At 32.8% G+C, this 24,350-nt stretch overlaps 1 protein-coding gene across 1 annotated transcript; it reads right to left on the bottom strand.

The window, feature by feature from the left end:
• Positions 1 to 35: 35 nt before the first annotated feature.
• Positions 36 to 21,893, bottom strand: LOC143232889 (caveolin-1-like). The gene is made up of 2 exons (XM_076468908.1): positions 21,614 to 21,893; positions 36 to 3,771 (listed from the first exon to the last, which is right to left on the bottom strand). Exons 1-2 carry the CDS (start codon positions 21,677 to 21,679, stop codon positions 3,415 to 3,417), a joined length of 423 nt encoding a protein of 140 aa, XP_076325023.1. The 5' UTR covers positions 21,680 to 21,893; the 3' UTR covers positions 36 to 3,414.
• Positions 21,894 to 24,350: the final 2,457 nt, after the last annotated feature.

Genomic DNA, 24,350 nt, shown 5'->3' on the forward strand with positions numbered 1-24,350 from the left:
ACACCGCAATTTGCACAACTATTTTATTACATCTCACTTTTAAAACAACCAATAATTACATTTAAAGTGTGTAGAATACACAATTGTGCAGCGTATCACAAAAAAAAAACTTATGTGTAATATGTTAAGTATCTACTGACTTTTTTGCCTTCTAGAAGTTAGTATTTTTAACTGCAATTGTTTTGCGTTGCTAACTATTCAAACACAACTGCATGGTGACAAAATTCTTAAGTCCACGTCATAAAAAATGATTTATCACAAACCATTAAATGACGAACAGTTAACATATTTTAATTAGTAGTTAGAGAACAAGTTTTGCAACAATTTTCAAGTTCTTTATACTTTTAACTAGCTACTAAACAGGTGCCTAATACAAACTATAATAGCGATTGTGAAAAACAGCCCTATCGTAATATTATTAGGTTTAACTTTATTTGAAGATAACCTACGTTTTCTCTACTAGCCAACTTATCTTTTATCTTTTAAGCATTCAGTTTGTTAAATAGTTAATAACATTAATATGATTCTATGTTTACATTGCAATTATCTTGAATTTACTAGAATCTTAAAAAAAATTGTAATTTATTTAAAAACTATCTCGTAAAAACATACAAATAAGACTCTACTCGACCTAGTATTTTGATCTAACATACGGGACACTTATTTTACGAGTTAAATATTAGTTTTCGGGCTATGAAATTTCACATAAGTAGAGTTCTGTTATACTTTAAAATCATATAGTATCCGATGACTTGCTTTTTTATTATTACCTCTAAAGTAAGGTAAAGTTTATAAAGTAGATATGAGAGTGTACAATAAACTCATCATATAATATGGAAAGCATACGAATGTTAGAGATTTAAAGCAATATAATTTATAAGAGGGACACATTTAAAACTAAATAATCTGTAAAAGATGCATCCATAAAACTAATAATCCAAAAACGTAAAGACTTGCAAGACTAAAGAAATCATAGGAAAAGTATGTCTAGTTATGATTTCTGTAGAAGAGAAATCTAAAGCTGTGTGTGTGTTTTCTTATAGCAAAGCCACATCGGGCTATCTGCTGAGCCCACAGAGGGAAATCGAACCTCTGATTTTAGCGTTGTAAATCCGTAAACTTACCGGTGTACTAGCGGGGGTCGAAATCTGGGTCTAATAGGTATGTAGAGGAAACAAATATTAATTCGATTATGAGAAATAGAAAGACGTTAATTGGGAATATAATAATAAAATAATGGAGATAGAGAGAAAAGAATAAGAAAATAAAAAAAAAATGGAGAGAAACACAAAATAAGGAGAAATAAAGTTGTTTTAAAGGTAAGAAAAATATTATTAAAATATGTACACACACACACACACACATACGAGCTAATGCGTTAGTTAACACTGATAACTATGCTAGCTTAAAGTACATATATTATAAATAAAATCGTTTAGAAGTAACAAATTAGCTGATTTCTTTAACACTAACATTTTTTAACAAGGTACCAATTATAGAGGGTTAATATCTGTTTTAGTGAAAACAGATAGGCCTGCGTGTAAAAATGTTTTGAAAGTATAGTATTAAACGAAATTCCAAAATTTCCGTAACTATTTTATACAAGAAACAAACAAATATATTTACACAAACTTAAAGGAAACGATCACGTTTACAAAGTTATGGAGGAAGTAGACATTGAAATATATTTCTATGTCTCTGTATGTGATTTTAAACTTCCAATTTCAGCTGGTTTCTAATGCATCGTATCAAATAAAGAAAGAAACGAAGATGACAGTCTTAGAATCTTTGTTGTATAAAACTCTGCTCTTACAAGAGATGAGGAACCACCACTTCTAACGATGCTAAACTCTACCATTAATAATGATAAAATATCTTTATTTAAACATGTATGAGTAATAAACAGTAGAGTGTAATTAATATACATATTCTACTAGATAACTTACACTAAAGGATGATACCTTCATTTATGACATATTTATGAAATACAACACTCCATCAGTGTGTATAAACATGCCAAAAGTTACGGTTGTTGTACTGTTCATTTTGGGTTTCTCTTTGTTTATAAAATGTGTTTAGTAAGGACCATTAGGCTCAACAACAGAACGAACACTTTTTAACCTCACTGTGACAAGATTCCCAGTCCTGTTTGTTTAACACAGCATGACTGAACAAACAAAGTTGGCAACGCTTAATAAGTATTTTTTTTTTGTCTGAGGAATAAAATTTAACATGGTTCATTCACTTGCACTGTGTAAGTTTTTATATTTATAAAATTATAAAGAAAACTTCTTATAAGAATCACATAAACAACTAATATAAATAAATTATGGATTGTAAATTTAGCTCTTTATTTGAGATTTTATATAAATAGAAAATTAAAAAAACAGAATTTAGGGAAATGGTTGACGATTGTATCAACTGTCTTTAAAATTTCATTGATTTTATACACACGTAATTAAATAGTTATCCAGATTTCTAATAGAAAACAATGAAAAATATTTAGTAAGCGTTCAGGCGTTCTTGGTAAAGTTTATTACAATTTAGAGCTTTCACAGTAAATAAGATTAGTTTTTAAATCAGGTACGACGTTTCGATCACTAGTGCGATTGATCATTGTAAAATACACGAAACTATTAATTCTTGATAAATATTCACATTAAAATAATAAGTATGATTATTCTAAGTATTCCAATGTTTAAAGTATCACATTGAAAGTAACAGTATTTTTTTTTTCATGCGAAAGTATCAAAATTGGAAGAAGTTGCTGAGGATGTAGAGTTGAATTTCATTTTGTACTCTTTTATATAATAATAAATAAATGAGTATTTTATGCATGCACTTGAAAAGTATCACACGAAAACATTCATGTCCATATTTTTTGAAGAAAGATCCCTAGTCGTAAATTTTAGTTTTAGATTGTGAAGTGTAGCTGACAAAATGATCCACAGAATTTGTTCTTTCATATCCTCTTTTTTTTTTTTTTAGAGAAACTCTAACGAGATAGTGGATGTTGTTCTGTTAAACGTAAACAACAACAAATGAACTAAGAGACTTAGATAAGTTAGGATGTTCTAGACACGAAATACTGTTCAAGAATGTTATTTGATTCGTTAAGGGGATCGAATTACAAAAGCTTAGGTTTATATAAGCAGAACAGTAAAAATCACGCTAGTGTCATTTACATCATTCAAAAGATGCTATTGTGTATTCACTTAACGAGATGCTAATATGCAAACTAAATGAAAGATAACCTGAAACAAATATAATAGCAACAAAACTAATGTTTATATAATAAAATAAACCATGGTTTTTCATAGGTCTTCAACGTCTCTAGGTTCTAATACGAATACATGTGTATTTTTCAGCTGAACTGGTCAGAAACATATTGTTTGAAAACTGTCGACTAGACAGTTACAAAACTTGATCTTCGGTTCCAGGACCTCTAGTGATTCGAATTTTGCTGAAAAACAGGCCCATGTCGTTGCAACAAGGTGCCAAACAGGAATCAAGACATGTGCGAACATACAGCCGAACGACGTGACAGCTGATCCGGAAATGACGTATTGCCGGACCAATACACCAGATGTGCTGGAACGACAAAATGGCAAAACTCAATCCAACTGCTAGAGCAATGGGGAAGGCGAAGAGAATGGTTAGGAACTTGTAACAGTAATTCTTGGTTCCGGTGAAAATTTTGTAGGCGACCTTCCACACGCAATCGACAGAGTAAGCGCCTCGTGGTTCGGCAATGACATCATCGAACTCCACCTGGTGAGTAAAATAAAAAAGTTGGTCAAAATTAACAGAGTATATACGTATATGCAGTCGTACGAAATGAAGTATTTTTAGAAGGGTTAACGTATTAGAAGTTGATAGCTATGAACAATTTGTGTGCATACAAATCTTTATTGTCTAATGACACGATTAGATATCACTAGATAACACCTGTAGGCCACTTCTTCAAGTTGAAAATAATTTTTGCAGTTCAACCAAGTTAAGCAAATAAAACAAAGAATACTCGGTATAATTATACAGAAACTAGGGTTAATTTGTATTACAAAAAGTTTTGAGGTGACTTTCGTTCTTCTTTGCTCATTTTATGCATCGGAAATTATGAATAATGTGTAAAAACCCAATGTTACGTATTACAACTTAACTCAAACGAGCTTCCAATTTATTATGTAACATGTTACAATTTGAAACAGCCTGAAAATGAGTTATATTGTAATTAGAATTTATAAGTTAATTAAATGTTGAGATGTATCAAATTTATGGTATTTGCCAATAAGACTGATACACACACATATATTTTAAAATACGTAGAATAATACAGTTTATAATATTTGTAGTGCATACTGGAGAGATTTACACAGTTTGATACAAGTTACGAAAAAACAACCTTTATACTCCGGATAAAAATAAAATAATATATTTTTATTTAAAACAACGTTATGTTTATTAACACTGAAGAAGCTACAAAGATGAAACGTTGATTATTACAAATAATGATTTATACACAAAAGTTTAACAAACTTACAAAGAATACTGAGTTTTCTACTTTATCCGTAACTTCCTTGATATTCTTTAAAGGGTTCATGATGAATAAATTAATTTCGAGCTGATATTGGTACAATTCACTTAACGATGTACTAATTAACTCTTCGCCGATCAAACGTGAGTTTTTTACCGCTGAAGTTATATAATATCCTGGTAGCAATATTAATGTCCGAAGTTAATTCACTGAAGTTAAACGGTTTGTAATGTTATATATATAAATGTTATAAAGGTTTCTTATCAAATATCTGAAGTTTCCGGTTAATAAACGTTAATTACAGTTATAACTTCCGAGGTTTATAGTATACCAACTATATCAAACCAATAATGTATTCTGTCTTTCGACGCGTCGCATTGGTTACCTTTTAAAAGCGTTAGGCTAATTTTTAGAAGTTTCAGCTGGCTCAACATTACAGACGTTAGTGTTTCATAAAATATATACTGTTCATTTTTACACTCAAGAATCTTCTACAACTGTAGTGAGTGGACGGGAATTTAACAATAGGCGTTTAACAATATAAGGTACATGCATTTCTGGAACATCGATTTTTATTTTAATATTGTCACACCTACATTTAGTTAAGGATATGTGTGGTTTAACGTCGGAAAATCATTTAACAATATAATCTCTTAAAATTTGTATAGATCGACGTTTGTTTAACAAATCTTAGTATTTTAGAGTTGTTAAGCAGGTTGTGGGTCGTGAGTAATTACTAGGCTTTTAATGGTTTTATTGTCTTGAATTTTTTACATGTTCTTCAAATATTCCTGTATGCCGAATGTGAGAACGAGATCTATTATCTCCAACACATACAGATTTTTTACAAAACGTCATATGTACTTCTACATAAATTAATTATTTTTTATTGAATTAGGTTAAGTTTGTTTTGAATTTCGCACAAAGCTACACGAGGGCTATCTGTGCTAGCTGTCTCTAATTTAGCAGTGTAAGATTACAGGGAATGCAGCTAGTCATCACCAATCATCTTGGGCTACTTTTTTACCAACAAATAGTGGGATTGGCTGTAACATTATAATTCCCCCAAGACTGAAATGGCAAGCATGTTTGGTGTAACGAGGATTCAAAACCGCGACTCTCGGATTGCGAGTCGAGTGCCTTAGCCACTTGGCCATGCTGTACCAACTTTATTGATATGGGGTAGCGTTTTGTTTTTTCAAAATGTTGGCAACCACTGGCTATAGATTTCTTCAAATCAATTGCGATGTGTGAATCTTATCGGTCGTGTCAGAACGCACGAGCACGAGAAATACACCGCTATTATATAAACAGTTAACAGGTCGCACGACGTGTAATTTTCGGACAGTATTTATTTGTGTGTGCACTTTGACATTATTGTTTATTTTAGATAAAACATTACAGAATTCGTCGAATAGCACATTTCATGCATTTTAGAATAAAACTTAGGAACCAAGACAAATCATGAGCACTGCACAAAGTTTACATTACACCAAGAGTTGAGAGGAACCAAGACAAATCATGAGCACTGCACAAAGTTTACATTACACCAAGAGTTGAGAGGAACCAAGACAAATCATGAGCACTGCACAAAGTTTACATTACACCAAGAGTTGAGAGGAACCAAGACAAATCATGAGCACTGCACAAAGTTTACATTACACCAAGAGTTGAGAGGAACAAGACAAATCATGAGCACTGCACAAAGTTTACATTACACCAAGAGTTGAGAGGAACCAAGACAAATCATGAGCACTGCACAAAGTTTACATTACACCAAGAGTTGAGAGGAACCAAGACAAATCATAAGCACTGCACAAAGTTTACATTACACCAAGAGTTGAGACAATAAACTAAAGGTAGGAATAGTATTTGCTTCGTGGAATTTCAGTCAGCTGATGTGAGCCAAGAAACCTCAGAGATAACCGTTATTTTTCCTCATGTAAGTGCTAGGCTACAACACTCGAAATAAAAAGGAATTTTTTTTTTATCTGAGTCTTCAGCTTGATATAAGACCTGTTGTTTATGGACCTGATGTTCCTGTACCTACTGCAGTGGAGACTGTGATATAGTTTCATCTGATTCTGAACCTGATGTCATTTAAAATAGCAATAAGGATTGTTTGAAACCTTAAACTTCTGGTGAACCACAAGTTTTCACACAAAGTAAACTTAATTATTTTGTGAGAGATTTGGGCCTTCTCAAGAATTATTCGGAGATTTTGGGGTCCAGACTTTGGGCTAAGAACTTATTTTCTCCAGGGACCTTATTTTGCTGGTATAAAAATAGTGAGAAAGAGTTTAAATGATACGTTTCGCAAGAAATCTTATTGATTTATTGTAACAATATTGCTGAATTAGTACCAATTTTAGGAGCTGCAGTACGTGAATCAAATGAGTTATGATGGTTCATTGTTTTTTTTGCAAAAGAAGTCTGAAAAGTGTTTTCTATCATAATTGTAACATATATACATCTGTGGCTATTGCTCATTTAGTTCACTTCAAGGAAACGTACGAAATCTCAAACTTCTTCTTAATAAAGTCAAGTACAAAGTCCATTTTATGTTGTTGGATCAAAATTCGCTTATAGTGAGTTCTATATTTTTTGTGTGAATGGGACAGAAGAGCACAATATCAACAATGGATAAAAAAGCAGTGGCCACGCAGAGTCAGCCTGATACCGGGATCGGAAAACATTGAACGTAAAAGTTTGATTAACACAAAGAAAGTCTTATAACTTTCACTTCACATAAAACTGCGCTTGATAAAGCACCTAGACAAAGATGGCGACTGTTTTAAGTATCTATGTGGTCAATACCCTGCTCTTTGAAAAGGAAAATTTAAATAAGGGATCTCTGTTGGGTTTCCGATTGGGAAATTGACTTCTGATGAACAGTTTGAAAGGACAATGAAGAAAGTTGGTAAAAGAAGAATGGATTGCCTTTAAAGATGTTGCTGACATAATAAACATGTTATTTTTATAAAATAACAGGACGCAAATTGTCACTAACATACTCGGCAAATTCAAAGAGTTGGGTTGTAATATGATCTATAAAGCTCATTTCTTACACTCATATGTTGAGTATTTCTCTGAAAATATCAATGCCGTCAGAGAAGAACAAGGGGAAATTTTCCATCAGGAGAATGGAGAGGAGATATCAGGGAAGGTAGAACATCAGCATGATGACTGATTTCTGCTGGTCATTGAAACGAGATGCTCCAGATGAAATACATAAAAGAAGGATCACAACACGTAGTTTTGAGACTGAAAGATGTTGATTTCCCACAAAAATCAGGATGAATAAGGATGCACATTAGTTTGACATAAATGTTCTTCACTTTTCTTCAGTTTGTTTGTATTTTTGTGAACAATAAATAATAATAATAAATATTCATTGTGGTAAATGAAATAATAATTTAATTTAAGTAAGAGATTTTTCTTTTCGATTTGTTTAAAAAAATCCTTACGTGATAGAAAAAAACAAACAAAGAATGCTATTTTCGAAATCTACAAAGTTGAGTTATGAAACATTCGTCGTTAAAGCCAAAACAACTTTTATGAAGTTTAACTTCGCAGGCCTGTGGCATTAGAATTACGATCACAATCGTTATCAAGTGTTTGGATATCCTCTCATACAAGTTTTATGTCTATTGCGTGTTAAGAGTATTAGATGCATTGTATAAGTCACTAATATTAACTGATAGTTGAAACTGAACGTTGTTAAGCAATGTAGGTACAAAATACATATTTTAGAACATGCAACTGTTAAAAAACAAACCTAAACGTTTTTCTACTCAAATTTATCTTGATTTAAACTGTACACTTTAGTTTGTTTTATTCAGAAATAACATTGACTTTTAAAACGTAGCTTCTTCTCCTGGTGACCCAGAGTTACTCTAGAGAGCTTGTAACGCTAATATTTAGGTTTCAGTCCCTACAATGACCATAGCTAAGGCAACCTATTACGCAACATTATGTTAAAAACTTACTCAAATTTTGCTAAAACTTATATAAAGCCACAACTATAGCACTTGTAAACAAAAGATTGAATAATTCTAATTAAGTGCGTTGGGAAGTTGCACATTAGTTGAAAGCCTTTCTAACGTATTTATAAAACAATAAATCATCTAAATAGTTGACGAAATGCTGATTGAAAGCAATTTTACTCATAATCAAATGAACAACCACTTCATATATAAATAACTTCTATTTCCTCATCGTTTATTTCTCAAATATATCATATTTTAATCTTTATAATAAAATCTTATCTGTTAATGAATGCATTTTGACCAAACCATAAGCAGGACCTGTTCGAAACATAAACCAATCATTAAATTAAAAAAAAAAAAAAGATTAGCTCGTGAAATACGGTCTATGATATTTTATGTTTCGGATGTGATTGTAGCTCATAAATATAAAGAAAACTTCCAACCCTTGGAATATTTATATCCACACTAAGTTATGTAAGAAGCCCTATATTGTCGTTTAATACTCTCTACGGGGTTTTGTGAAATGTTTTCCCATTTCCCCATCAAGAGGTTTTCCTAGCAGCACCACAAAATCTGACGGACAGAGCTGGTCCTTTTTAAATTTAAGGGGTTGACGTCTGTTGATTTTTCGCACTTTTTCTTCTTATCGTCCACCTGCCTTGTCTGAATCTTTACCTTCTGCATCTCAAATCACGCTAGTCTAACCTTCTAGAGCTTTAAAATCTGATACTAAGAACGTCGAAACTACTTGTCCACTGGAGCTGATTTACCAAATATCTAGGTTAACAAAAAATATCTCTTGTGGAGCAAAGGAGGACTGTTTCTTTTGGTTTTTTTCAAATTTCGCGCAAAGCTACACGAGAGCTATCCGCGCTAGCCGTCCCTTATTTAGCAGTGTAAGACTAGAGGGAAGGCAGCTAGTCATCATCACCAACAGCAAACTCTTGGCGAATAGTGGGATTGACTGTCACATTATAACGTCCTAACAGCTGAAAGGGCGAGCATATTTGGTGTGATGAGGATTCAAATCCGCAACCCTTGGATTACGAGTCGAGTGCCTTAACCACCTGACCATGCCAGGCCTGGAGGATTGTTAGACTGTTGACTGTTAGGGAGTAGTCATACTATATGCCAACTGTCGAATCGTCCTCATCTAAAGTCCTGTCATTACCATTAGTAGTAATAGCTGTCTGATGGTGCTAGTAACGGTTCGAGGTCGGTGAAAACAAGTATCATTCTTAATAAGAGTAACATAAGTCTGGCGCTACAAGAAAAAGACGCCCTGATGAACATAATTCAGAACACATTTTCAAATAATATACCATTCAGTAAGTTTATCTCACACATTATCATAGAACCACTCTTGAATCTGTTATATTCAACTAATGTGTAGTTAGCCGACGCTCACCATGTTCTTATCTTGGATTCTATGATGCTCAACTTTGTATGTGAAGACAGAGTCAATGGTTTTTATATATTTCATTTCAAATGCTACCAATATGTCTTCTGTGGATTCCGTTGGTCGTTTTTAACTTGACTACAGAAGAACAAACATGTGAATATCACCATATAAAACCTATCAATCTTTAGGCTTTGGATAGGTCAGAAAATTAAGCCTCAATTTCAAAACCAAGTCTACTTTACAATGTATTGCTAAAGATGAAGAAACTGTTGTACATATTTTTTGCGTAAGTAAAGATAGCTTAATAGAGAACAAATCAAATCAAGGATTGGTTATTATTTAGAAGAGATTATATAAACAATTATGAAACAAGTATTCTACATTGCCCTTGAGAGCAACTCTTTTGACGATTATCAACAGATTGTTTGTATTGGAATCAAACGACAATAAACGAGTCTGGATTTTTTCTTTTCATTTTTGTACGTAAAAGTACAACAAAGTTACAAACAGATTTTCCAGAATACTTATTGTAAACTATTTAGACTCCATTAAAAATCATTGTTCCTCATCTTCGGATTTAGATTCCATTAAGCTAACCCTCATTTACCATTAGGTTTAGATTGCATTAGACTACTTTTTTATCATCCCGTTTATATTCCATCGAGCTATTTCTCCTTTATTTGCTTGATAATAGATCATTACAAATTAAACTCTTTAAATGTATGCATTTAAGTTTGTTTGTTTTTTGAATTTCACGCAAAGCTACACCAGGGCTGTCTGCACTAGTTGTCCCTAATTTAGCAGTGTAAGACTAGAGGGAAGGTAGCTAGTCATCACCACTCACTGCCAACTCTTGGGCTACTCTTTTACCAACGAATAGTGGGATTAACCGTCACTGAAATGGCGAGCATGTTTTGGTGTGACGGGGATTCGAACCCGCGACCCTCAGATTACGAGTCGACCGCCTTAACCTGGCCATGCCGGTTCTACGTATTTAAGTAATTGTTGTCGTTTCATGAATACGTCACACAAATAACAACACTGGAATACATTATCGTTTGAAATATCTATGTTATTTTTCGTTCATGCTATAATGTAACTAATTTTTCTAGACCGTTAAGGTTTTCTCGATTAACTTCCTTATGTATGTTTCAAGTTCAGTTTAACATATAAATTTAACCTTTACAAAATGTAACTGTTTGTATTTTACATAAATGACCTTCACGTGTTTATTTCTTTCTCTGTCTTTATCAGTGACAATAGTCGTACGGTGGTTGTTGTAGTAACTCATGTTATAACCTAGGAAAGTCCTGTTTGTGTGCGTGTGTGAAGCTTTACATCGATTTTCGACTTGTGCACCGTAACGAAAATTATAATTCAGCTCCTTTTTAAGACATTTGTTTCGTGGAAGTTATCTCGCAATTCTGCAATGTTTATTTGTCAACATAGTCTTTCTATATAATTAAACGTTCGGGTCAGTGAAAAGTATTATCATATATTAATATATTACTCGAAGAAACTTGTTGCAATAGATACACACTACATGACACCACGTAATGAAATAGAATGTAGAGTGCTTTTATATTCTATCTTTTGTTTTTCTTTTACAAATATCATCACGAGAAAACAATCATTATTACTATGTATTATTTGTTTGTAATTGTTTGTAACATTATAATGCCCCCCCACAGCTGAAATGGCAAGCATATTTGGTGCGACCGTGATGCGAACCCGCGACCCTCGGATTACGAGTCGCATGCCTTAACCCACCTGGCCATGATGGGTCACGGGTATCGAAACCACTTTCTAGCGTTGTAAGTCTACAGACATGACGCTATGCTACTGGAGGTTCATGTACATATGTGTTACTGTTTCTAATTATGTATATTTGAAGCTAGATAGTTTATTATGTACACTAAAACAATAGTGGCTTTCGTCTGACAAAAACTTTCCAACCTACCGACATCTGGTGTCATGAAATTTTAAGGGATTCCTGGGTACTGCCCAGATCTTCAAGCTATCCAAATGTTGAAGTAAGATGATATATGGAAATAGTTATATTAGTATGAAGAAGCTGGCCAGGAGGGGTGAATTACTAAAACACATTTCGTGCCAGTACTTGGCAAATAACACACACGCACATAAGCTGTCCAGCAATCCGCATGATGACAAAAAAATCAATGCTTGGCGTTGTTCATGGACTTTAGTTATCACAATATAACATGCCACAAAACACGACGCCAATGCCACTTTATTACATATAAAATATGTGGATCGTTTGATAATGACGTACTTCAAGTAATTTCGATCTCAGGCTATTTCAAAAATTTTCCCTCTTTCGAAGTTCAGAAAACATCTTTCAGGTGGTTGATGCATTAACGAGTTTGCGTATTTATTACATTATAATAAGTGGTAAGAAAACGTCTTAAACGTATCAGATATTACTTACCATAAATTAATTACAAAGTCGCAACACTTTCTGTTTGCCCATAGCTGTTTAATAAAAGTGTACAATCTAAAGTGCGAAAATAATTAGAACTTCACGATTTCTAATGCAGAACTAACAATGTGTGTTTGTCTGTTGTTGGTATATTATTACTATTATACTATTATTTGTTGTGAACAACAAAATGAATTGTTTAAACAGTAAAGTGTGTTATGATGGTCTAAATGCAACTCAGTGGTTAACGTGTACGACTCCCTGCAGCTAGTGTTCATATTCCATTACCAATAGCATCACGCTCAACAATTTAAGATTGTTATAAGAGTGACAGTCACATACCACTATTTGGAATAGTAACAGTGGCCCAAGAGTTGACGATGGGAGTTGTTGGCCATTTCTTTTCCTCTTGTTTATCTCTTTAAAGATGACTACTGCAGTTAACCCTTGTGTAGCTTTGCGTTTTGTGAAATTCGACAAACAAATCATTTACAAGAATGAGAATTTCAATTCGCGTGGTTGGCAGATCCTAGATAGTCCTTTACGTTACTCTGTGTTAATCTTCAAACAAACAAACAATCCTTTATGATTAGTACTGCATAGTGTTTGTTACGCATCTAAAGACTTTCCTTTTGACGTAGTTTCTGTCTTTAGTGACGTGAATTTCGATTTCTCTGTCTTTCTATCTATGTAAGCACTCCAGAAAATCTCGTTGGCACTAAACGCTTTATTCTAAAATGTACGAAATTTATTTTAAGAACGACCGCAAAAAATATTTAATCATACACATAGTTACATGATTTAACCACTGAGTGAAATAGTCGACTATGATTGTTATAATTGCATCTCACAACTGCATTATCACAAATACGTGGCAGAAGTGGATTTTAGTTTTCTTTAAAATTTTAAAATAAATTAATTATCAATAGATAAAGCTTTTGTACGAAGCTATTTATTGTTTTAATGGGGGAAGAACAGAAGATGAATCAAACTTACTTAATTTGAAATATTTTTTGCACTGAAAGTGACAGTAAGCGCGACTGTGTATGATGTAAAATTAACTTTCTACCTTGTTTTGATCGGCGTAAGTGGTTAACGTATCGGTCTGTGGATGGGAAGGTCCAAGAGACAAGCCCACACTATCCAGCCGAACACGCCCCATAGTTTTAGTCGGGGACGCTCTTTTAGAGTAACTACCAATTCGTTGTTCGGTTTTGACAGTTGTCGTATGATAGCGAGTACTGTTAATTAGCTGCCCTTTCTCAGATTTGCAGTTCTGAACTAATGATGGCTACAGTCCCTAACATATCCTTTTTGCTCGCGTGTCTCGTAAGATGACGTCAGATTTGAAATACCAAATATCTGACGTCTTAAAGTTGGGCCTAATTTATTATTATTTTGTAGTAAGAAACATTAGCATGTTTCACTTCAAGTAGCTTTCGTTTGAGGTGTAACAGAATTTGTAGAATGGTGAATCTGAGCTTTATTTCCTACAGGCTACAACTAGATTTATTTTTTCTAATTTGCTCAAATTCAATTTACCTTCTAAGTGAAGGTTCCACTAAACTAGCACCTTCTGTTTAAGCTTGACTTTTTACTATGGTGGGAAAATGGTTTAACATAATTGATTTGAGCTTCTTGGTTTTTAGTACTGCATATCTCTAGACTTTAACATGTTAAAGTTTGTCTAACTTTATACCGCGTGTAACAATAGACGTTAACGTTTTCAATGTAATATCACTTTATCTTAGTATATGAGTTTATTTTGCCTTATACTGCATACAGTAATATATTTTACTGCTTTTAAGTTAATTTTTCGTTATATTGACTGTAGAAATAGACTTCGTTGTGAATTTTCCTTTCATACATGAAATAGCATTGTGCTATGAAATACTTCATTTTGTTAAAATTTAAGGTTAATAAATTATAAATTATACAAATATGTCATAAATAATAAGAGGAAGTACTCTGTTATACAACTGAAATAACTTCTTTATTATTGGGTAAACAAAGTTGTCAAGTTTTATGTATACTATGGATGGGCCTGATTCTTTACAGTCGGTGCCTGTGACATGTTGGCAATAAATTTCAACAATTATAAAACTGAACATGGTCCACTTGTTTTGAAAGAATAAATTAAAAGAAGTCAAACGTATATACAAATGCATTATACTGTTCATTATCACAGTTGTATTCAAATATACGAATAATTGTTTCTCTTTCTTTGAGGTCCATACAGGTTGGTTCAGTTCTTTGGAATACAACTTGACAATATGAATTGCTCTCTTCTGATCTATTATTACGATACAACCTATGATGATATCATTTTAAGATCACCACTATGACTCTTGGTTGCCACAGTTGTATCCATAGCTTTAAATAATTGTCTCTTTTTTGTTAAAGTCCACACAAACTGGTTCAATTACTTTAGAACACAACTGAAAAGTCAAATTTTTATTCTCTAATCTTTTTTACTTTAATATAGTCTGTAAAAATTTCAATTTAACAATCACCATTATACGTTATTTATGGTTAAACTTACAATTACGCAGTCTAAATCTATCTATTTATCTAACCTACCTTGAGTCACATTTTATCTGTGTATGAAATATATCATATAATAATACTCAATCAAAACAACGAAAAAAACTAATAAAGGTTTAGTGACATTGCACAATATTACAACAAGGACCAGTTTGGAACAACGGGACTACACAACGTGTGATTTATATGATGCTACATAAACAAACGGGCCCGGCATGGCCAAGTGTATTAAGTCGTTCGACTCGTAATCCGAGGGTCGCGGGTTCGAATCCCGATAGTACCAAACATGCTCGCCCTTTCAACCGTGGGGGCGTCATAATGTGACGGCCAATCCCACTATTCGTTGCTAAAAGAGTAGCCCAAGAGTTGGCGGTGGGTGATGATGAGTAGCTGCCTTCCCTCTAGTCTTACACTGCTATATTAGGGATGGCTAGCGGAGATAGCTCTCCAGTAGCTTTGTGCGAAATTCAAAAACAAACAAACATAAACAAACCTGCGACAAACTATTATTTCTAAAAATAACTAAATTTAACACTTGCATCGAACTTAAAAATCAAACAGTTGTGTATATCTCACAAAAGTAAACAGATCAAATTGTTGATATTTTGCTCACGATGATGAAGGTGAACTACGTTGAATTTCGAAACGCTTATAGTGTCCCTTTTTTAAATAAATAATGTTGCTCACAAAAAATGTTGCAATCCTTTCTCTTTTTTACCAAACTCCAAACTCACCGATTGCTAATATCCTCTTACGGCTATATCGAAATGATTGTCCATAAATGTTTTCATCCTTGTAAAAAATGAGACTTTAAAATTTAAAATGTAAACCTGGACATTTGCTTCCTTAAACTGTACAGTCGAAATTTTCAAAATTTCTAAGCTTGCAGAATCTGTTAAAATAAACTGTTAGATGAAGTTCGTTGATTGAAACATCGAAAAGACAAACAGAGCATTATTTACACAGTACAATTTTTATGAATATTATTTACCATGTAGTTTTTCGTGGAATATTTTTAATAATAAGTGCAGCTTAATTTTAACCGTTAAGTCTCTTAAACACGTCTGAAGGCAGATGTACAAGATATTGGTCTAGCAAAATTAAATCTGAAAGTAGAAGTATACCTTCGTGATGACAAAAACCCACTTGAAGGAAGAATATATTTCAAGACGTCTGGTATGGGTATTAACAGTTTTACCAAAAGAAAGCAGAAAATGTTTCGACCTTCTTAGGTCATCTTCAGGTTGGCAAAGAGAGAATTTGCTAACTCTCTCTTTGTTAATCTAAAGATGACCTAAGAAGGTCGAAAAATTGTTCTCTGCTTTATTAGTAAAACTGTTAATACCCATACTAGCCGTCCTGAGATACAAAAGTATACCTTAATAATTTAAAAAAAAATCATACCTGACAAGTATATTGTATCACAAACTCAAAATCTGAAACTAGATGCACAACCAATGAACTCAGTAAACTTATATTTGTTAAGTTTAGTACTTCTTTATAACACTTGTGACCGGACACGATCGACGTTGAGGTGAATAGTTCCAAATGCAACAAGAGGTTCCTAATATTGTTTTGTTAAATTACAGTATGTGAAATTTCGGATAAACTGCCTATAGTCAGAATAAACATTCAGACTTTGTTTAAGTCATTCTCATACGTGTTATTTCTTTCTTTATAGACGCTGTTATGAAACAAGAACAATAAAAAAATTCCAAGTAGTTTTAAAATAGTGTTAGAACAATTTTTCTCGTGAACAAGTGGTTCTTACGGGGCTTGGTATTACTTAAAATATAATATAGTTCTTGTGCTATCCAAATTGATGTATGGTCTGAAAGCGCAACAAGAAAACACGTATAATATTTTCCATTTACAAGAAGACAGATAAAAAGATTTTAATAGTTTAGAAAAAGCACAATCTGATAACACTGGTTAACAAATGTTTAGTTTTATTCTGTTACAAAAGATACTTGCATCCACCAACACTAACACAAAAATGTAACTGCAAGTTTTCTATCACGTCAAGGTTCCCAGAGACCAAGCTTTTAGTTTTATCTTTGTAAAATGTCATTTGATTGGAATATCATGATTACAGTGAAACAGAATTACAATTAAATTGATCTTTTGAGAAATAATTTATTGATTATAATAAAAGCAAGATATATAAAAAGCAAATGAATGAGTACATACACTTAAGTTGCTCGACTCGGAATCTGAGGGTCGTGGATTCGAAACCCCTTCACACCAAACATGCCCACCTTTTCAGCCATGGGGACAATCAATCCCACTATTCTTTGGTGAAAGAGTAGCCCAAGAGTTGGCGGTTATGACTAGCTACCTTTCTTCTAGTTTTACACTGCTAAATTAGGGACGCTAGCGCAGAAAGCCCTCGTGTTGCTTTGCGCAATATTCAAAACAAACAAAGTTTTTATAACCATTAAACAATCACCTAAAAAAAGTATTGTTGGTTTGTGTAAAAGTAAACAATGCTACCTATAAGTGTTCAAACAGTTAAATAGTAGCCTTTGATGAACTAACAATAAATTATGAACTCAGGATGTTCTAAGAGCTGATATTTTCACATTTTGAAGGTCACTTTAAGTAACAGATGAGTTAAACTATTGAACAGCAACATCCGTCGCTAAAGACTTTAATTCCGGTTTAGATTCACAACGAACTAGCAACTTGTGAATATACTAATAACCAATTATCAAGTTTTGAATGCACTGTTAATGATCAACAGCTTTCGAGCACTTAAATAATTATACATCAAACTCAGATGTGTTACTAAACGGGTACGAGATTGTAGGGGGCGTTGCAGTTGGATGTTAGGTTATTAATTAGTACAGGTATAAAGGTGTTCCTTTATATTAGTTTATATACCCGTTTATACTATCGTCTCTAAGACATGAGCAGGGCAACGGTCAGTTGCAAACTCTCTTTTTCTTAACCTGAAGATGACCTAGGAAGGTCGAAAAGTTGTTCTCTGCTTATCAATAAAAGTGTTAATACCCATACCAGCCGTTTTGAGATACAATTTTTTATTTATCGTGTAATACCTTTGACATCACACTTTTCAACACCAGCATTTTGGGGTAACTTCAAGCTAGTTAATATTATATATATATATATGTGTGTGTGTGTGTAGTCACTTGCTGTTTTTTTGGGGGAATATAATCAACTTCCACCATTTGTTTGTTATTGTAATTCGAAAATGGAATACGTTTTAGAACTGTTACAGTTAAGAAGTCTGCTCCAGGATAGCTTAATAAATGAAACAGATCTTCCTTCCCTCCCTTCAAGAAACAAACATACACACAAAATTAGCTGAAGGCTCCAACAAGATCAAAGTTTATCAATACATAAAACTATTCCTAAAAAAAATCTTACCTTACTAGATAATATACAAATAATATACAAAATTTGAGATTCAAAAACTACAAAAGTAAATCGTATGAAAATCTCTAAGTAAACCCATTTTTAACAACGAATATTAATATTTTCATGATAAGGTTAGCAGAAAAACGACCTTTACCCCCCACATAATTGAAAGATAACTTTTATTTCATCTGATTGTGCACTCGAAATTTTAGAATAGAACAAAAAACAATAATCTTCCGAAAGAGTGGAACTTACAATGCCTAGCCTTCCTACCTGCATTGATTTTTATTGTTCTAACTTTCATTACTTAACAATATGAAATATGTTTTTGGTAATTCTCATTTTTAAGTGGCCAGGTGGTTAAGGTGCTCGACTCGAAATCTGAGTATAGCGGATTCAAGTTCCCGTCGCACCAAACATGCTCCCACTTTCACCCGTGAGAGTGTTATAACGTGACAGTCAATCCCACTATTTGTTGGTAAAAGAGTAGCACAAGAGTTGGCGATGGGTGGTAATGATTAGCTGCCTTCTCTCTAGTCTTACACTGCTAAATTAGTGACGGCTATCGCAGATAGTTCTAGTGTAGCTTTGCGCGAAATTCAAAACAAACCTTTATCAAGTGTTATTTATTTTTATTATTGTCTGATTAGGCTTAGCGGTATATATGTAGATTTATAACTCCAAAAATCGTGTTTCTATACCTGCAGTAAGCAGAGCGCAGGTGGCTCATTTTGTAGTTTTGTGCTGAGCTACAAAGAAACAAAATCAATATCGTTGTTAAATTCTTCTTAACGCCTTCTGTGAAATACTGTTTGCAAAGTTTCATAGGGCGAGTATATACGTGGTTATTGTCAGTTTCATCCCAAAAATTAACTGATTCCTATGTACATATTTACAAATTGTAAATAGGTTTGTTTGTTTTTTAATTCATCGATTTATCCAATGAGGTTCTCACATCAAAGTAATCTTGCTGTCGTTTTCGTCCGTCATTTATTACTCCACTGCTTTTGAATAAATCACGAATTGTTACGCGATACGTTATTTGAGCTATTTTTTGTTTCTTCTATAAAGTATATTTTGCTATGATAGCAGGAAGTAACGAGCTTGCCTCTTGGATGTATCAAAAACGAATATTTGGCCACTTTATCAATATACTGCAACCGCGGTGCTCTTATCATGTATATGTGTTGTAATGTTGGTAACGAAACAAAAGATCACATGTTTCTCAAGTTACGTGCTTTTGAAGTAGAATATAAATAAGGGGAAAAAATATTGGATTTAGAAACACGAGGTCTCCTTTGAAACACGAGGTCTCCTTTAGTTCTTGTTCCTAAAATTAGCATATTCTTTGTTTATTATATATGCTAGTTTATTTTACTTATTTTCCAGTTCTTTATGCTGCTAAAGAAACATTTAGGAGGAAAAAAGTTTGGTAAATCTCATTTACAAATAGTAAAAGTACAGCGCTTTTGGCAGCGGACTTATTTTTTCTCAGGGATAAATTTTCATTTTGTGTATATGTAGCAACATTTAACACATCACGAATAGTCTTCTGGAACTTGCTTCGAGGTGACATTCCAAACCTTCTGTATGGTAAACTGAAATTCACTACACTATATTTATCTATTTTCTCGTAAACATTCTTGTATCATGTCAAAATGTATTTGTTCGTTTCTTCCTTTACTGTGGTTCATTGACCTATGAATATTCAGATAGAGTATCTAATACCCTCTCTCTTGTACACGGGTTTTTGAGTTAATAAGAAATTATACATATATATTTAGAAAAATGCTAAGGTGTTAAAATGAAAAAAAATCAGTCTCTTGAAGAAAAATCACCTTTAAATCATCATGGTAATAATTTATTTACTTGGCTACGTTTCGAGTAAACAGTCTTTTCCATGCTGAAAACAAACATGTTGATTAATGACAATTACGTCAATATTTTGAAATGAAACAATACACGAAAAACGTAACCTCAGACAGAATTACAGTTTAACAGTGTAGTAAAAGCAATATAACAAAAGTGGTTATAAAAAAATCAGTTCGTTAACACTCGAACTGCATTATTTCCATGTATACGTACATTCGAATGTATAATGCCAATATGATGCCTTTTTCAAAATGTAGTTCGTTTACCTTTAATTGTTTAAGTAGTTATAAGATAATCAATAAAGCTCTAAATGACATCTATGTGCCTATTTACTATGCTGCGTATCACAAAAGCCACGTTTATTTTATTTTCGTATCTTACTCGTACTTGTTTGTTTGAAAATTATTGACACATACGTACGTATTCCACGAAGGTTATTGTGGTTTACACACACACATACACACACTAGTTCTATATATATATTTTTACTCAAAATCAATTGAATTTTCTTGTGTTCTAGCTAAATTGTCAAGTTTCAATAAAGTACATTGCATGTGTGCACGTGCTTTAAACGTGGTTTTAATATCGCCCTGGTGTAATCACAATAATAAAAGAACTAAGTTACAATATAATTTATACAGAAAGTAAAATCTAGGTTTAGCAGGAAGTCTCGATAAGTACGGAAAAACTACAAAAAAACTTAAAAAATACGTTGCTGTATATCTGAAGAAACTTAAAAATAATCACTTCTGTTCATATTAGATTAGTGGAAAGATCTTTCTTGCTAAGCATGCCATCAGTAGACAAACAGATATATAAATAACACCATGTAACAAAATTTTTACCCTTTCTTGTTCCTGAGCAGAAAGTGTTATTTCCCGATTGCTTATGCCTAAAGTAAATGGAAAAGACCTATTTTTCTCTTCAAAATTTGCTTTTGTAACCTGGGAGCGTATAACGAAAACATGATGGGAGACTATATTTGGGGGCGGATACGTGAAAGTGATTTACATTACAGTCGCAAATTTCGAAAAACTACTCATTTCTAAACATTTTTGTATAACTTTGGTATAAATACATGTAAATCTTGATTCATATGTTGTTTTATTCAGACCTTATGTAAATGAAAATGTGCAAATTTGCCCGTTTTTACATAGAAAATATGTTAATTTCTAAATTTCATTATCCAGGTCACAAAAGCAAAGTTTAAAGGGAGTAATGACCATTTTCTGTACTTTTACAACAAAATCATTTAAGAAATAACACATACTATCCAGGAACAAAATTTGTGTTACATAGTGTTATTTGTGTTACATTGTGTTATTAAAAGTTTTTCATCACTTCGCCTCATCTTTCTTTTTTGTCTTTTGCACTTGATGCAATTATTCAAAACAACTAGTGGTTCAGAAATTTATATCCAAAATCATATACCACCAGCTTATTCATCATACCTGTAAATATTCGCTGAGGGTGTTAGGATCCCTGTTGTCCAGGTCAGGCCCACTTGTATTGGTCATGTCTCTGACCGTCACAGTATGAGCGTTGCCGGACACAAAGGCAACTGGCTGGTCTGAAGTGAAAATTTTGAAATTTTTAAAGAAGATCTGTTGAAAATAAAAGTTGGTTGAAGCACCAACAGCCGATCGGAGTTATAGTGTCAATGTACAGAATGATTTGTCAACAGGAAATAATGTTAAACTCGTGTCCGTTGGTTTGTTTCCTCGGTGAAGCGTCGTGAATGGTTCATTGCAATTTAAAGCGTTAGGGAATGGTACATAATATGGTTGCTATAGCAACTAAACCACGTATACTGTCTTAGATTAACGACTAAGGCTATTACAGATATGCTGAAAAATTCCGCACGCAACGCCCTGCGTTTCTCGAATGATGTCATAACTCAACATAGCCTCGAATTGCGTTCTCAAAAACAAAAGTGATGACGTTCCAGATAATCCTTAAATTTGGCCTACGCCTCTTTTAGAAAGTCTATTCATAAAATGTAAGATGATTATAAGTTGATATCAATGATACAGAACCAACGATAAATCTTACGACCATGAGTTACGTATGATGTTTCACCTGACTATCCACAAGCATTTAGGTTAGATAAGAATAAGAGAAGAAAGGACTAAGTGCTTTTTTACTCAATTCTTTTTAGTTTTCAATAATAAAAAAGCCTTATCTTTCTCAGCACAAGCACATAAAATGGAGTTTTTGTAAGTGTGCTTATTACAAACTTTCCATTTTTATGGAGAAATTTAATACGAAATTTTCCTTTTCAAAGAAAAATCTCATATGAACTTTCCATTTATTAAGAGAAATTTAATACAATCTTTTTATTTCTGAGGAGTAACTTAATACGAACTTTCAATCTTTAAGAAAAATGTAATATGAAATTTCTTTTGATTAACTGAGAAATAGTTAATTAGAAATTAAAGAAAAAATATTTTAGTGTCTAAAACACGACACTAACAAATAATACATTTGTTTGTCTTGTCAAGCGTCTCTGAACGCATGAGTATTTCCAGATAACACACACTCTATCAGATGTGTATTTATTAGCTTCTTTCAGATTACTAATAAAATATATTTAATAATGTTCAATAGTTCTCTGTTCCGCGACACAAAACCTTAGGAATTAACACAATCACACAATATTTAGTTGTTGTGTTTAAGTAAGTCTACCAAACACGAAGATAACATACTACTTTTACAGTTTCATGCCCTTTATGAGATACGAAAGATTTCAACAAATCACTTCTGTGGGTTATTTGTTCAGACAGTTCAGACTATTAGAGGTGGCGTATTGGTGTGGGAAACTTTATCGTATCAAAATTTATGTTCCTTTTAGAATGTTCAACGAGTAACATCCAGAGTAAACCTAAATGTTGTTCACCACACAATGTTACTTTTATTTTTTTATCCTGATGCACTATTCGTAGCAGACGATAATACTTTTTTATTACCCTGATGCGCTATTCTTACAAGACGATAATATTTCTTTTGCACTGTTGCACTATTTTTATAAGACGATAATAATTGCTTTTACCTTGATGCACTATTCTTACAAGACGATAATATTTTTTACCGTAATGCACTATTCTTACAGAACGATAATATTTTTTACCGTGATGCACTATTCTTATAAGACGATAATAAGTGTTTTTTACCTTGATGCACTGTTTTTACAAGACGATAATTTTTTTTTACCCTGATGCACTATTCTTATAAGACGATAAATTTTTTTTTACCATGATGCACTATACTTGTAAGATGATGATACCTTTTTATTCTTATGCATTGTTTTTACAATACGACAATACAACAATGAATTATGCTGACATTGTCTGACGTAATCGATGAGGTTAACAATGACTTCAGTTATCTTTTTATATCAGTGTAACTAATTTAGCATCATTTTTGGAACGGACTTCATTATCTTAATTGGCTACTGTGATTATTTAAATGCAAACACTCTCATAAAATATAATGTCCAGAGCATTTATATATATATACATGTTAGCTTTCAAGTATATGATATCATTAATCAAGTATCCTCTATACAGTCACTATACAGTCACATAATTTCGTTATTAAATTAATATATTCATTCCTTTGTGTGGTTCATTTTCATAAGCAGTAGTTGCAGTTTGTTAGAACAATCAAATATCAAAATTACAAAGACAGAACTCTGTGCAGTCCCCGTAAGGCAGTTCCTGTTGCAAATATGTTCTTTCATAAAACTGTCATGTCTAAAGTATACCAATCCACTATTCTACTGGTGCCTACCACTCTTGGGACACGACTTGTTGTAGGTCTTTTTCTGATAATCCTTTACCCCAAAGTGATCTATATTCTTTAATTTAACAATGTCATTAACTACAAGGGATATAGTTGTCTTGGAATTCTATTTTTTTTTATCTAAACTTATCTTTATGATTTTATTTATGGGTAAGAATACTTTTCTCTACATACCTTTCCAAAAAGCAATCGATTTTCGGTGGTATCGCACTACATACATATTGATATACGAAGTTCCATCGCGACTTTATATCAGCTGATGTTGTCACGTGACTCGCTGATTTTCATATTTAGAAGAGTCGTTTTATTATTTATTCATCTCTATAATACTTGTTTGTTTGGAATTATATACAAAGCTGTACAATAGTCTATCTTTGCTCTGACCAC

Source organism: Tachypleus tridentatus, chromosome 11, assembly GCF_004210375.1.
Source record: "Tachypleus tridentatus isolate NWPU-2018 chromosome 11, ASM421037v1, whole genome shotgun sequence".
NCBI lineage: Eukaryota > Metazoa > Arthropoda > Merostomata > Xiphosura > Limulidae > Tachypleus > Tachypleus tridentatus.

Coding starts and splice junctions, on each gene's coding strand:
- LOC143232889 (XM_076468908.1), bottom strand. CDS start 21,679: ATGACCAATACAAGTGGGCCTGACCTGGACAACAGGGATCCTAACACC. Junction 3,772..21,613: donor CCCTCAGCGAATATTTACAG/GTATGATGAATA, acceptor TTTACTCACCAG/GTGGAGTTCGATGATGTCAT.